A 15,764-nucleotide genomic window follows, 5' to 3' on the forward strand; every position below is an offset into this window, starting at 1 on the left:
AGCGTAATGAGGTTTTGTTGCCTCAGGCATGTGTTTTTCTGTCATGAGCTGGTCTGCCTGGTCTGAGACAACAAAGAAGCAAGAGCATTGCTAACAATTTTAGCAGGGCATGGGAGGGGATGAATTTGGAACAAGAGAGGACAGCAAACTGAAATAGCCGAGAGATGATGGCAGCTTTGGCAGTAAGACCACAACACCACATCTGATTTTCCAAAGTTGTTTTTTTTTCCCCTTTCCCTCTTCATTCTTTTGCCATGCTTATATTTCACCTTCTCTTTCCTTTGAGAAAGGAACTTCTGGAGCTCATCTGATTCAGCCCCCTTGTTCAAGCAGGGCCATCTAGAGCCAGTTGCCAGGCCCATATCCAGACAGGCTTTGACTGTCTCCAAGGAGGGACACTCCACAACCTCTCTAGGCAAACTGTACCAGCACTTGGTCACCCTAACACACACACAAAAAACATTTCCTTATGTTCAGAGGGAACTTTCTGTGTTTTAGTTCGCATCCATTGCCTCTTCTCCTGTCACTGGGCACCACTGAAGAGAGAGGGCTCTGTCCATTTTGCACCCTCCCTTCAGATCTTTGTACACATTGACAAGATCCTGCCCAAGCTTTCTCTCAGAGTCCCAGCTCTCTCAGCCTCTCCTCACAGGACAGATGCTGCAGCACCCTCATCATCTTTGTGACCCTCTGCTGGACTTGCTCCAGTAGCACCTAGCACCATCTCTGTCTGGGAAGACCAGAACTGGACATGGCACTGAGGAGAGGGAAAGGATCACCTCCCTAGAACTACTGGCAACATTCCTCCTAACATAGACCAGGATATTGCTAACTTACTTCACTGCAAGGACACAGACTGCTGGCACAAGTTCAGCTTAGTGTCCACCAGGACCCCTAGGTCTTCTTCAGCAAAGCTTCTTTCCAGCTGGATGACCTCTGGCATATGTTGGTGCCTGAGGTTGTTACTCCCTGGGCACAGCACTCTACACTTATTGCTGAACTTCATGAGGTTCATGTCAGCCCATTCTCCTGTGTCTCGAGATTCCTCTGCATGGCAACACATACTGGTGGTGTATCAGCCACTCCTACCAGTTTTGTGTCATCTGTGAACTTGCTGAGGGAGAATTCTGTCCCAATATTCAGATCATTAATGAAGATATTAAACAGGACTGGACTCAATACTGACTCTTGGGGTACACTGCTAGTTACTGGCCTCCAACTAGACTTCCTGCCACCAATCACCACTCTCAGGACCCATTTCAATCACTCTCAGGACCCAGGTTTCAATTCAACTCTCATCCGATATACACTCCATCAGCTTCATGAAGATCTTATGTGAGACAATGTTAAAGGCCTTGGACTTCACCAGGCAGACAATATCCACTCATCCACCAAGCCAGTCGTTTCATCACAGAAGGCTATCAGTTTGGTGAAGGATGACTCCCCCTCGCCTTTGTCAATCCAGGCTGATTACTCTCAATCCTCTCCTTGTTCTTCACGTGACTAGACATGGTTTCCAGGATTAGCTGCTCCATGACATTCCCAGGGATTGAGGTGAGGCTGACCAGTCTGTTACTCCACAGGTCCTCCTTCCTGCCTTTTTTTAAGATAGGAGTGACATTTGCTTTCCTCACCCTCTTCTGATTGCCACAACCATTCAAAAATTATCAAGAGTGGTCTTTCAACAGTATCAGACAGTTCCCTCAGCACTCATGGAAGTATTCTGCTAGGACCCACAGACTTAAGAATGTCCAGTTTAAGTATTCCTCAGCCTGATCCTCTTCCACCAGGGGTATGTCTTCTTTGCTCCAGTCTCTAAGGCATGGGACTCCTGAAAGTCAGTCTTGTTAGTAAAGAGTGAGATGAAGAAAGCATTCAGAAGCCCAGAGTTTTCCATGTCCTGTGCCACCACGACCTCTGCCCCATTCAGCATCAGTCCACATCTTCCCTACTCTTCCTTTCGCTGCTTACATAATTATAGAAGTCCTTCTTGTTGCTTTTGACATCTCTCACCAGAATTAACCCCAGTTGGGTTTGGCTTTCTGAATTACACCTCTCTGTGCTTGGACAATGTCTCTATATTACTCCCAGGTTACTTTTTACCTTCTTCTAGCTTATGTATATTTCCTTTTCATGTTTGAGTTTTTTCCAGGAGTTGCTCCTCCATCCATGCAGACTGCCTGGCACCTTTGTTTGACTTCCTGCTTATCTGGATGAACTGGTTTTTAGCTTGGAGGTGGTGTCCCTTGAATATTAACCAGTCTTCTTGGACCCCTCTTCCCTTCAGGGCCTTATCCCATCAAACTCTTCTTCCTTTCATGATCCTGAACTCCAGCACCTTATGGTCACTACAGCCAAGGCTGCCTTTGAACTTTACACCCACAACCAGACCTTCCTTGCTTGTTAGGACACGGTCCAGCAGAGTACCTCTCCTCATTGGCTTCCCTATCACTTAGATCAGGAACCTCCTGGATTCCTTATGTCCTTCTGTGTTGTCCCTCCAGCCAATGCCAGAATATTTAAGTCCCCCCAGAGGGAGCAGGGTTTGTGAACTTGAGGCTGCTTCTAGCTGTTAACAGAAGGTTTCATCCACTTGTTCTTCCTGACCAGGCAGCCTATAGCAGATGCCCATTATTATGACACCCATATTAGTCTTCTATTTAGTAACTGCCCATAAGCTCTCAGTTGGATCCCCATCCAACCCTAAGCAGATCTCCATGCATTTCAGCTGCTCTCTCACATAAAGGGTAACTCTACCTCTTGTCTTCCCAGCCTGTCCTTCTAAAAACCTTGTATCCATCTATCCACCCATCCATCCATCTCAGCACTCCATTCATGTGAGCTATCTCATCACGTGCCTGTGATGTGAACAAGATCTCAGCCCTGGAACTGCACATAGATCTCTAATGCCTCACATTTATTCCCAAGCTGTGTGCATTAATGCACAGGCACTTTGGAATGGTAATTTGTTTTACTACAGAATAAAAATCTGCCCACTGGCCAAGGTCCCACGCAAGGCTTTCCATGCACAGGACTCTCAGAGAAAATAGGGACCATATGTGTAAGCGCCAAACAATCAGAACCATTCAAAGTCAAGAAGGCAGCGCACCGACTAGGGGGAGGAAGAGCTGGGGACACCCTAAAAGACAGTGCCTGAAGCCCAGCATCTGCAGATACTTAAAACTATACGCTGAACAGGAAAGAGAGGCTCCCTTGGCTCTGTGCAACCCCTTTTAAGGATTCCACCTCTTTGCAGAAGCTGCTGCTGGCAGAGGCTACAAGAAGAGCTTGCACAGAAAAAATACCTTTGAAACATTTGTATGCCTGAAACCTGTAAACTAAACAGACCCCAAATACCCGAAACAGTCAGGGATATTGAATGTATCAATGCAAAAGCAACATTAAGGTCAGAAAAGTTTCCCAACAAACACTGGTGAGAAACTCCACTCCACAGACACATGCCATTACTTGAAGAATGGGTTTTATCTCTGCTTCCTCAAACGGCTTTGACATTTTTTGAGGGTGAGCATCAGAGGCTTTTGTGTCTGGCTGTTTCTCTCAGAAATAAGTTTCTGGGCTTAAGGTGATTTTCAGGAAGGGGTAGGTAGTTTGTACATTTGTACCTGTAAAAAGCTTTCCACATATTGCAGCAAGTAGACCCCACAATCACTGCTGTTATCTTGTTTAGGCACTCTGGGACACAGGTCAACCATTGTTGATTTACTAAATTCTCGATGTGTTTTTCGTTTAGCTTCCCATTCCATTTCAAGATACCTACCAAAGAAAGCAAGCAGATGAAATACTTGAGAAGTAACTCTCAAGCTCAATGCATTTTGGGATACTACTCAGTATTAAGTCTGTATCTGGACAAAAAGCTAAAAAAGTTTTAACCCATTTCTTTCCCAGAATCTGTCAAATAAATTCTTACAAGGAACAACACAATTTCCGCTACCCAATATTCTAACACACTCAGTCATCTCTACCACATGCAACATACAAAACAGAAAGAGGCATGGTATTTAAAACCAGCCATTTGTGCTGAGTTTCTTCAAGCTATTAGGATTATCAGTACATTTTTAAACCTTAACTAAAGGAAGAACTCAAGTAATCTTTCCTGGCTATTACATAGATGATTTTTCCAGGGTTCATCCTGAGAGGCCAGCAGTGGTTTTCTAACCTAAGCAAACCATTAAAAAACCCTTAGAATTCACCTCAAAAACAAAATCAAACATAAGGTCTGACTTTAGGAAAAAAAAAAAAAAGTATAGATTAGGTCAGATCTTGTGTTTGACTTCTAAAAGCCCTACGTCCTTGCAATTCTGAGAACAAAAATACACATAAAACCAGAAACTCCCTTTATCTTTTTTCCCAAAATGACTGTCCACTTCAAAATTTGTGTTATACCTGGGCTGTAGAACAAAGACAGGCTTTTTACACAAGCCTCTGTACTGCTTTTACAATTTTCTTTCTCATGGCTCTTAAAGGATTTTCCTATAGCATTAAAAACATACACTTTTATAGAGGAAAGTATTTTGAACATAGAAATACGACCAGCAGCATCTCTTTCTAATAAATAGAGGCTGTAGTTACTTACTCTCTCAACACCTGAACTGTTTTCTGCACGGAACCAGCTTTCAAAGAATCTAAGATGAGTATGCAAGGCCTGTACACAACAAAAACACACAAATCATGGTAGTCTTTCATTACCAACACTACTGAGGCAAATACTTACTTAACATACTTAATATATACTTAACAAGAGCATCAATATCCAAACAAACATGGAAAAAAAACAGACAAGTTCCTACAGCTGTGGCTTTATGAAGAATAACTGAGTGACTGCTGAGTTTCTTAATATAATTTAATGATACAATATTAGTATGAAAACAGAAACATACCTTTTACAAATCAGCCTTTTGGAATTACTTAAGGACATCTGGGAGAAAAGAAAATAAAAATAACCTTAGAGAAACTACAATCATTATTAAATCTATGAAGACATCTGAGTTTAAGATAGAGCAAGAGAAGCTCCCATTTCAGAAAGGGAGACACTGGTAATTTTTTTTAAAAACACATGAAAGTATAGCACAGGAAACATACATGGGCAAAGGAGGACTTTGGGCTAATTCAAAGTGCCTTGCATATGCTGCAAGCCATGCAAAAATTGGTATCTGCTGCAAAAAAGATTATGCAAAATCACCAGGTCAAGTCTCTGAGCCTTCAGAAACAGAAAAATACATTTCCTCTGTGAGTAGAAAAAGACACTTACTTTAGAAATACCTGAATCCAGGACTGAAGCCGAAGTAGCAATTTCAATGCCACCTAATACCAAAGAATTAAAAAGTCTTAAGAAAATATTTACTGAGATTTTCATTTTCATTTTTATCAATGATCTTGATGATAAGATAGCACACACCTTCAGCAAGTTAGCAGATGACACCAAGTTGGGAGGGGGTGTTGATCTGCCTAAGGGTAGGGAGGCTCTACAGAGAGACTTGGACACACTAGATTGATGGGCCAAGGTCAGTTGTATGAAGGTTCACCAGGCCAAGTGCTGGGTCCTGCACCTGTGACACAACAACCCCATGCAACACTACAGGCTTGGGGAAGAGTGGCTGGAGAGCTGAGCTGTCCAGCAGAGAGGGACCTGGGAGTTCTGATTCTTACATGGCTGAATATGAGCCAGCAGTGTGCTCAGGTGGCCAAGAAAGCCAATGGCATCCTGGCTTGTATCAGGAATAGTGTGGCAAGGAAGACCAGGGAGGTGATTATTCCTCTGTACTTGGCATTGGTGAGGCCACACCTCAAATACTGTGTCCAGTTTTGTACAAGAAAGGCATTGAGGTGCTGGAGCGTGTCCAAAGAAGAGGAACAAAGCTGGTGAAGGGCCTTGAGAACAAGTCTTATGAGGAGAAGCTGAGGGAACTGGGGCTGTTTAGTCTGAAGAAAAGGAGCCTGAAGGGAGACCTCACTGCCCTCTAAAATTACCTGGAAGGACATTGTAAAGAGGTAGGCACTGGTCTTTTCTCACAAGTAACTGGTGATAGAACAAGAGGGAATGGCCTCAAGCTGGACTAAAGGATGTTTAGCCTAGATATTAGGAAGAACTTTTTCACTGAAAGGGTTGTCAGACATTGGAACATGCTGCCCAGGGAGATGGTTGAGTCACCATCCCTGGATGTGTTTAAAAGTTGTCTAGATGCGGCAGTTGGGAACATGGCTTAGTGCTGGACTTGGTCGAGTAGGGTTAATGGTTTGACTTGATGATCTTGAAGATCTTCTCCAACCTAAGTGATTCTATGATCCTATTGGATGGGGTTTTGTGCAACCTGATCTAGTGGTAGGGTTCCCTGCTCGTGGCAGGGGGGTTGGAACTTGATGATCCCTTCCAACCTTAATCATTCTATGATTCTATGATTCTATTAGTAGTAATATTTAAAAGATGATAGTGAAGTATAAACTAATTTGGCTTCTCTTCTTAATGTTCAAATAGAAGAGTTACTGACAGCCTTCCTGATAAAATTCCTACTGAAATCCTGGGACTTCCCATTTTTCATGGGGTCAGAGACACTGATTTTACAAGTCCCTTCCAGTATTTTCCAGAGTTGTGGACAAGAATCCAGTGCAGTCCTTGCTGTGCGTGCCAATACAAAAACATATTACACCAGTCTTGAAGTCAACAATCTTTTTTACACATGTCATCTCTCCTTCAAGGATTAGGATACTATTAGAACTGTGCATGCCTTGACCTAATTTTCTTCTAGATTACCTACCTTTTGAGAATAAACTTCTGTTAGCATCCATTTCTTCCTCATCCTTGCAGTTACCAGTCAAGGCCAACATTGAACCCGTTCTAATATTCTCACTCTTTGACCGAAGTGGAGACTGTTGACGTTGGTCATATAATGTATTCTCATGAGGACACTCCTCATACACAGCTTCTTCTAACCAAGGAAAACAGATAACTGCAATGTACCAATGAGACCTGCCCAGCAATGGAAAGAGGGGGGAGGAAACAAGTCAAAACTTCATAACATTTGATTCTCAAAAGAATCTGAAGTTTTTAAATGCTGAGAACTCATAAACAACTATTTGGTGACATGCAACCGTCACTGCCATGTTCCTTCATGGCATCTCATACTAATCCTTTCACTCGTTATTCACTTTGCATTGTGGCATAAAAGCAAAAGTATCAATTCTACTCCTGATCCATTAACACTACGAGCTGCTGTGATTTCTTCCTATAAATGTTACTCAAGTGCACAGGAATCATCACAATGACACACAAATGATTTTGAAAAATACCCAAAATCAGTTTCCAGTAGAACAAAATACAAAGATGCAAGTTTACTGAAGACAATAAGAAGTTTAACTTTTGGGAAAAAATTGCTCACTCCACACCTGATACTTCTTCAAAATCTAATGTGTTAATTTCCACTTATCCAAGCTTAGAGTCATGAATCTTTTTATCACCTTAACATTCAAATAAATAAATATTTAAATACTAGAAAAGGTGCCTAAAACACATAGACTTACTCCTCATTCACAGGCACAAAGATATAATCTTTATTGAAGATATTTATGTGACGAGTCCATGTTCTTACTCTTCTGTGTCTTCTCTGTGCCACTCTGCAAAAAACAGATTAGAATTGTTCTGAGTTGTTTTTTTTAGCTGAAGAAAGTTACAGGGATTAGCACTGCTACAACTTCCCAATCCTTTAAGGGGTTTTTCATTTACACTTGAAATTTCCCCAGCTGAGAAGAAATATATCTGCACACCATTAAGCTCAAGTGACTAACAAGCCATTTCCAATCCACCTTAAATTCTTCTAGAAAAAAAAAAAATCCATAGACTTGAAAGGGTTTCTTGCCGTTATTTATCCAGTAATTATTATTCACTAGACTAAAGGCAAAAATCTTATCTACACACCAACCAGTGTAAAAACAGATCTATAGCAATTTAAAAACACTTATTAATTAAATTTCACAATATCATTTTTCAAGCCCTGTCTAAACAACCTTATCTTCTGAAGAAAAAAGCTAAAATGCCTTGCATAGGGTCATGCAGCACACCTGTAGCAAAGCCAAAACTGAAACAGATTCCTTCCAGTCCTGAGCTTTATTTGCTGGATCACATTTCAATCCCAGTCCTACAAACATAAAGCACAAAAAGAGGATACTAGGAGAATAAGAAAAAAAGACAAGAAAACTAGATTTTCACAAGAAAACTAGATTCAGGTTTTTAACTGTTTAGTTTGCACAAGTTAAAATAAAAAACTAACCGTTTATTGAACTTTGCTCCAATATGATCTGAAAGCAAAATTCACTCTACTCAGGAGACACCCCTATCAGCACTCTGATTCCACACTGATCAAGTAACATAACTCCAGTGTAGGAGGAACAGGAGAAAAGGAGTAAAGAATGGAAAAACAAGCTCCTGTGGGACTCTGAACGGGCCAGCATTAAGTGAAGACTTGCTGCAAACTTCCACTTCTACGCGACTCTAGAAACACTGGGAACTTGAAAGTTAAGTAACTACATCAGATGAGATTAATTGCCTTTACAACAGTACAGAGCCAATTTTTCCACTATTTCTCCACAAAAAAACCTCACAGAAACAAACAAAACTCAAAATACCTGTAATCATCAGGTAATATCTAAGCCCAAACAAAAACCCTAGAATTTCAAAAGCTATCTCCTGATCTAGAACAGTTACAGTCCTTGAAATATAGTAAATTAAGAGTGCTATTCTAGTTCCTCAAGAAGGTTATGGAGAGTTCAGCCTTGTAAAAGCAATCAGTTCAAGGCACAACAGTGTTCTTAATATGGATAAATTTGTCTCCATCTCAGAACACTCAGAGTCAGAAGAGACTAAAATGATGGAAAACGTTCTCTCAAGCACAGGTCCTTGAATTTTTGGGACATCTTTGAAAATACTATCGAAGTTGCACTTTTTTCCCTTTAACATAGCTTTCACCCAGCAGTGACTGCAACACAAACAAGATGGCACATCTCCTTGTGCAGGTGGCCTTATTTGCCAGTAGAATGAAAAATCTGGGGACTTCATGGATAACAGAAGAAAAGTCACTTCAGAGAAACAGAAAAAATATTTTCATAAGCTGAATTATGAGAACAGAATGAAAGTTGCTGGCAGATCATCACTGTAAGGTGAAGTGGCAATCGCAAACTCCACTCTCAAACACCAGTGTTGAAAAGGAATGGAAAGAGTGCTAGGGATGGTCCTACCTTTTATACAGTCTTAGCTGGAAACACAGTGTGATACAGGATTCCTGAGCTCTTATCAATACCTTTTTGTGAAACTCCCCAATTCCAGTATGCTGAAGTGTTAAAAAACAAGTGTGTAAACTTTGTGTGTAAGAAAATCGTATTGAAAATTTGGACAACAATTGATCACCAATATGTAAAATGAAATATGTGGTAAATCTAAAAATACTTTTAGAAGTGCAGTTTCTTAAAATTATGCATACCTTGCACATCTGAGTCTGTAATAAAAACTTTAAAATACACAAATAATTGTCTGAAGTGAAGATTCAGATAGAGTTGGGGCAAGGTGATAGAATTTTCATTCATATTTAGTATAAACCACATTTAGATTTTAATTAAAAAACCCAGTATGCTTAAATGGTGAGTCACAACATTTAACCACTAAGCCTTTGCAAAACACTGATTACTATTTTATGTGCTAATTAGGAAATTATCTGTAAAACTTCCAGGTGCCATCAATAGATAGCTCATTTCTGGTCATAATGGCATCTAAAATGAACTTACGAAACTTTGAGATCCCCCTCAGAGTTTTTTTCTGTCCTAGTGAGGCACTTATAGAAAAAACTGCTAAAAATGTGTGTACGGTCAGCAAGATGTTTTGGAGCCTTCTCCAACAACAGGTATCTACCAAAGGAAAAAAAGAGGAAAATTATTAAATTGCTTCTCTAAAAAGTACCATTACTGATAAAAAAGAAAGACAATTATTTTAATGACTTATCATACTCAGGTTATGCTTTCTATCAACTGCCTTCACAACCACTAATCATGCCAAACTTTTCTATCTATTGTCAGTATACACATGGGTGGACATCATCACAGTTTGTAACAGCTAAAAGACTACAAAGAATGCAGTTATTTTTTTTATCTCAGATTTGCACTCCAGTTTTAATACTTCTGAATTTATTTTTAGTTAGGCTTCTAGCACTTGTAATTAAGACAGGTTTGAAAACCTGACCACGTATAAACCCTTACAGTGTTATACTCCTGCATATAAAAAGCATAGAACAGTTTCTTCATAAAAATTGCCCATTTTACTTCTACAGGTTATGCATGTGAAAGTTAAGACAAAAAAATCTACAGTTATTCATTCTGTATTATTTTAGTGTTTATCATTTCACTATAAACATCAGCTTGAGTGTGTATTCTATCATCCTGGAAGGCCAAAGCTCTCACAGCTGCAGTCATCCTATACAAGGTGCCCCCAGCTTCACCCAATGACCTGGGCAACAGAGTCATACATGACACAGCTTGCAGCACAATTAAAACAGAATGTGAGAATTCTAAAAAAATTAAAAAGCGGGGGGGCTTCTGCAATTATTGTATTAAGTTCCTTTATTCAACTCTTCATCTTCTGGCAAGGTGAAGCTACAGCTATTGAGAGGAAAAGATGGCATGATTTATTTCTAGTTTAGAGCAAAATACAGGTGCCTTTGCTGTAACACCACAGTAAAACATTCTGGTACACATTTTTTACTACTCCTTTAGACAAGAAGTTTTAACTGGCTTCCTGTTGCTCTCAGTTACTGCAGTTATGCTGAATGCCAAGCAAAATGGAATTATTGCAGACAACCTTTGAAAGAGCCAGAATTCTGCTTACGTTTAACCACCACAGGGAAAATAAAACTCAGCTTTAGGGAATGGTGGCCCACAACGGTGGTTCTGGAAAACTTGCTTTCATGAGCAACCTCAGAAGGATGGTAAGAAGCAGGTAAGCCAAGCACAACTTCCTGAAGAATTATTAGCTGTGTTTCTTTCTGCAGGAGTTGTGCATCAGAAGAATTCCTGAACTCTTGCACAGAATTCCAGAGGATGCTCCACTTCATGCAAACTTAGTAAATAAACTACCTAGTACAGACCCTCTACTTTGTTCAATGGTCTGCTTAAAACTGCTCTGCACTTTCTGTTCTGTGAGGCTGCCAAGAGACTTTTCTCACCCCGGCTATTCTTTCTGGTTTATACCACAGCCCAACAGAAGGACAAGAAGAATGAAACTGAAACAAATGAAACTACTGAGAATACAAAAAAGCTTTAAAAATCCCAATTTACAAATCCATCATACTGTAACTTCTAAGCTTGCAGTACCTTCTTTAGTGACTAACATTTACAGTAACATTCAGACCAGATCAGGTGCCAGAATAAAAGGGTACAACTAAGGTTGTGATTACTTACTTCAGATAGAAATCAATGATGACATCATTGAGAAACTCTCCATATTCCAAGCACTCTAGGTCTTCTCTTGTGACTCCTAGTCCTCCTTTTGCAGGCGGGGGTGGATAAACTATTAAACTAGAAAACACATATCATGTTACAACAGTGATAAACTGGATTTATGTGACATTCTTCTTATTATGGCTGTTACACATGTAGAACATTTTCCAGAAAACCCATTAGAAGTGGCAGTTCTCAAAACTGTTACCTCAAAAGTCCCTTAAGACTTCCTCCTCCAATAGTTAAGCATTATAAGAAGGATATGCTGCACTCTGAAATTTTGAGAAATCTTCTGAAAATATTTTTTACCTTCATCTTGTCTATTTTTTATAAAAGTAATTGAGAAATGGCTATATAAAATGAGAGAAATACCGAAGTAGTATGAATGAAAAGTGATTTTCTATTCATTAAGACTCCAATAAGGACTCCCACACTTTCAAGCAGGAAACTTGGGCTTATGTACTATGCAGCACATGTACTATAACTGGTTTGAAACTGTCCAAATTACTTCTAACATCTAAAGTGTATTTTAAAAGCTCTAGATTAAGAACCATATTACTTAAATGGAACCATGAACTCAGCATTTTTGCTACTGCAGAAGCAAGCCCATCTGCCATACTGTCAGTAAAAACAGTGACAGCAGAAGGCAAGAGTTCTTAAGAACAACTTACTTCACTAGTATTTGCCATACTAGAAGTACGAGGACTAACAGGCTAACACAGAAAGAACAGAGGCATGTCAGTGCTCTCATTTTAACTTGCTGCACTGCACGTGTGTAGTTTTATTTTCTGATGTCTTTTTTTAACCAAGCTCCTGTACTAACTAGTAAATTGTATGACAAACCAGTTATAAATAGAGCTTGACACAACAGTGAAACAAAACATTGTTTACATTTGTTTTTAAAAAGGCTCAGCTTAAGTTAGCAAGAGCTTTGCTGATATGGACTTAGATGGACACTCACAGAGCTATGAGATCCCTACCCTCTCATTGATGCTTCCATGATATGAGCCTATCTTCACAATTCAGGCATTCTCTAATTTCTGTAACATTTTCTGTGATCCTGTAACACATTCATTTTGTCTGTTAACTATTAGGATGGCAACACTAATAACTGCATTGACAGTTGGTGATATTTTAGATTTCTGGAGCATCACAGAATGCTTTTGTTCCAGCAATTTTTTTATTACGTTTATTTTATTTTCACCTTCTTATTTATATGAAATAGACTTACTTCTTAACTGCTCCAGTCTCTCTTACTTCTTTCCATTCTTCATTCAGTGCAGAGGACAGAGAGATAGAGTAGCAACCACTATTCTGCTTATTTGCTAGGGCATAACTGGGCCTGGCCACTTTTAGTTTTGATTCCTACCAGAAAAAAAAAAATCCAAACAATAATAGTAAAAAGCACTACACAGCTTAATATGCAAAACAAAACCCATGAAACCCAAGCCTGAAACCCATAGCAATACCCTGCATCACTGAGGAGGAATCTTGCAGGAGAGCAGAAATGTAAACATCAGTATTTAAGCAAATGGGCCACTGCTCAAACAACAAAAAAGTTATGTCCCTTTTAAAATTATGACAGATGTTTATCTGTTCATAACCTCTCTCTAAAACTATTTAAGCATTATTCAGTCAACTGAAGCAAAATGGGTTTTGGAGAAGAAACCAGACCTGAAAGGGTGGGGATGAGTATCAGACTATCTTACTAGGAGCTGTGTATTCTTCGAAGGTTTGAAAATCTAGTCTTTAACCATGTGCCTAAAAAATGGTACAGATTTGGACTGGTTGTCTAGAGGTGTCTGTAATGAGCAAGATACATTGTTCCTCCTCTGCTGCACCCCTTCACTTCCAGCTCAATTGAAAAATGGCTCTGCAACTCACTACTTGATAAAATCTCAACTTGCTGCCCTGGAGACATGACAAGGGCAAGAAATCTCTGTAGTTCTAGACATATGTAACCATGAGTCAATCTAAAGCTTCAGTTATTTGCCACTTACTGATGAGGTCTATACACTGTGGACACAACCTAGTTTACTCCAAATCTTGTCCCATTACGAGAGAAATAAGAAATATGACTGGTTTTGTGTTTGTTTTTTTTTTCCCCAAAGCTATCAGTTAGGAAAGAATTTATTTTATGCAACTGTCTGATCCAAAATTTACTAGAATATGTGAATGCCAACAGGTGGTGATCAAACAAGCACCAGCTACTCACTAACCTGAACTGCAGGCTCATGAACCTCTGAGGTATCTTTTGGCATACATTGCTTTAGCAGATCCTTGTTGTAACTCATAAAAGAGCTCTCTTCGGGAGAAAGGTCCTTAAACAAGGCTAATGCTTGCTTCAAAGACAAAAACTCAGGCAGATCTGGTGCTCTGTTCTTCTTGCTTACATCTGTAATCAGTTTAGTCAGTGTGTCTTCTTCCCATTCTGTGAGTGGTTGGGACAATTCAAGAAATACAAATTCACCAGATTTGGCTGGAAAAAGGAGAGAATGGATAGTATTAACTATTAGTTTATCTGATAAAAACTTGTCTGAACATCCACAAAGGAACACAGAGAGACAACGGCAGAGCCCAAATGATACTCTGCTGTGTTCATCACAGGGGCCATCAGCCCACTAAAGGCCCACATTCAGAAGCCCAGAGGAGCATAGGAGAACAGTGGCAGGTAGGAACTCGAATCAAGAACTCAGAGGAAGGGACACTCAGTCCAGGCTGTTCTTGGAGCTGTCCCAGGAGACCCTCAGCCCCAGGTTCCAAACCTGAAACCCATAAAGATGAGCCAACATCAAGCACCTTCCAGACTGAGGCGGGGTTGCTGCTGAGGTGTATGGCAAACACAATGGGATGCATTTTGGGATTGCCCAGTACTTATTATGGGATGTTTCATAGAAGAACCAAAGGGAGGAAAAAGGAGGCATTTAGGTGATATTGGGAGGAACAAGTGCGGGAAAATAGAGGGCAGAGGGCATAAGAAGGACTAGTTACATCTAAATACTTTGCAGGTCAGTATGCTTCTCTGGCCATGTCCTGTGCATTGATTAGTGCAGTCTGTCCTGTTTTCTTATTAAATTCCTTTCTAAGTCTCTCCTGGGTGAGGGACTCACTATTCAATGTGTGTGTATGGGGGTCTGAAAGCAGCAACTGGAAGGAGTACGCATGTGCAAGTGAGCATGTGACTGCTAGCAAAGATCAAGCCAAACTAGGTGAGCACACACTAGGTGTAGTGCCCTGGGAGCCAGGGTGGTGAGCAGGTCCCTAAGGGACAGCTCTGGCTATGAGACTGCCTGTATACCAATAAGGATAAGAGCACAGGAGATCAGCTATTAGGACCAGGGAAGTCCTAGCCAGCTATGTGCCTGTGTGTGCATGACAGTCTATACCATCAACTGGCAGTGGCCCCAGTGCCTTGTATGTCCAGGTGCCAGCAACTGGGGAGACTGAGTGTTTGAACCCAGCTGACAGAGGGATCCACTTTATACACCTGTATGTATGTGTGTGTGTGTACATATTACATATAATATAATTATTTTTTTCTCCCTGCTCAGCCAGAGGGGAGCATGATGAGGATCTTGGTGCCATTTGTGCTCCTATGAGTGCTGTGTGTCTGTTTTAACTGTGTGGTCAGCTGTGGTGTAGGTGTGTGCTCTGTGAGTTCTACCTACTGGGACTACATCTTCAGCCTTGCTACTGGTTGGACCTGGGGACATGGAGCTGCTGCAGCAGCCTCACCCATCTCAGGCTGTCAGATTCAACATGATATATTTTTTTCTAACATTAACACACTAAGAAGGCAGAGCAGAATAATATCAACCATTTCCACAATCTGTAAAAACATTGATTTCTTTCAACAAGTCTCTACATACATTTAACAATATTTACATTACTACACATTTAAAAGGCATAAAACATCCAAGCATAGAAATTTCATAACATCTCCTGAAGGTTTTTCCTACAATGAGAATGTAATCAAGGTAAGTAGACCTAAGATTAAAAAGTGCCTCACAACTTCATAGTCAGATTCCACTCGTTCCACTGGGAGCTGTGCCTATAGAAGCTACCGGGAGCTTCGATAAACTTACATCAAGTAAACTTAGCCCACTGCTATGATTTCTCTTAGTATCTCACTTAAACCTACTGGTGCTCCTTATGTAAAGCTAACAATACTTCTAATTTTTATTCATACAGGTGGTGATTGTACAGTGTAAACATACTGTTAAATATCACACAGGCAACTCTGACATCATCATTGTAATTTTGTTAGATGT

At 40.2% G+C, this 15,764-nt stretch overlaps 1 protein-coding gene across 7 annotated transcripts in view; it reads right to left on the minus strand.

Annotated features, from left to right (window-relative positions):
* SENP7 (SUMO specific peptidase 7) overlaps positions 1 to 15,764 on the minus strand; it is a 47,440-nt gene that overhangs the window by 2,597 nt on the left and 29,079 nt on the right. For 6 of the 7 annotated variants that reach the window (XM_051622225.1, XM_051622242.1, XM_051622219.1 and 3 more), the window contains 10 exons: positions 13,713 to 13,972; positions 12,725 to 12,858; positions 11,455 to 11,571; positions 9,790 to 9,909; positions 7,537 to 7,629; positions 6,774 to 6,985; positions 5,270 to 5,322; positions 4,899 to 4,936; positions 4,595 to 4,663; positions 3,624 to 3,774 (listed from right to left, as the gene is read on the minus strand). In XM_051622225.1, the coding sequence (XP_051478185.1) occupies positions 3,624 to 3,774; positions 4,595 to 4,663; positions 4,899 to 4,936; positions 5,270 to 5,322; positions 6,774 to 6,985; positions 7,537 to 7,629; positions 9,790 to 9,909; positions 11,455 to 11,571; positions 12,725 to 12,858; positions 13,713 to 13,972 (1,247 nt within the window). Of the gene's footprint in view, positions 1 to 3,623; positions 3,775 to 4,594; positions 4,664 to 4,898; positions 4,937 to 5,269; positions 5,323 to 6,773; positions 6,986 to 7,536; positions 7,630 to 9,789; positions 9,910 to 11,454; positions 11,572 to 12,724; positions 12,859 to 13,712; positions 13,973 to 15,764 lie in introns of those variants that run through there. The other variant, XM_051622252.1, reaches the window with a different exon arrangement.

Source organism: Apus apus, chromosome 1 (genome assembly GCF_020740795.1).
Source record: "Apus apus isolate bApuApu2 chromosome 1, bApuApu2.pri.cur, whole genome shotgun sequence".
NCBI lineage: Eukaryota > Metazoa > Chordata > Aves > Apodiformes > Apodidae > Apus > Apus apus.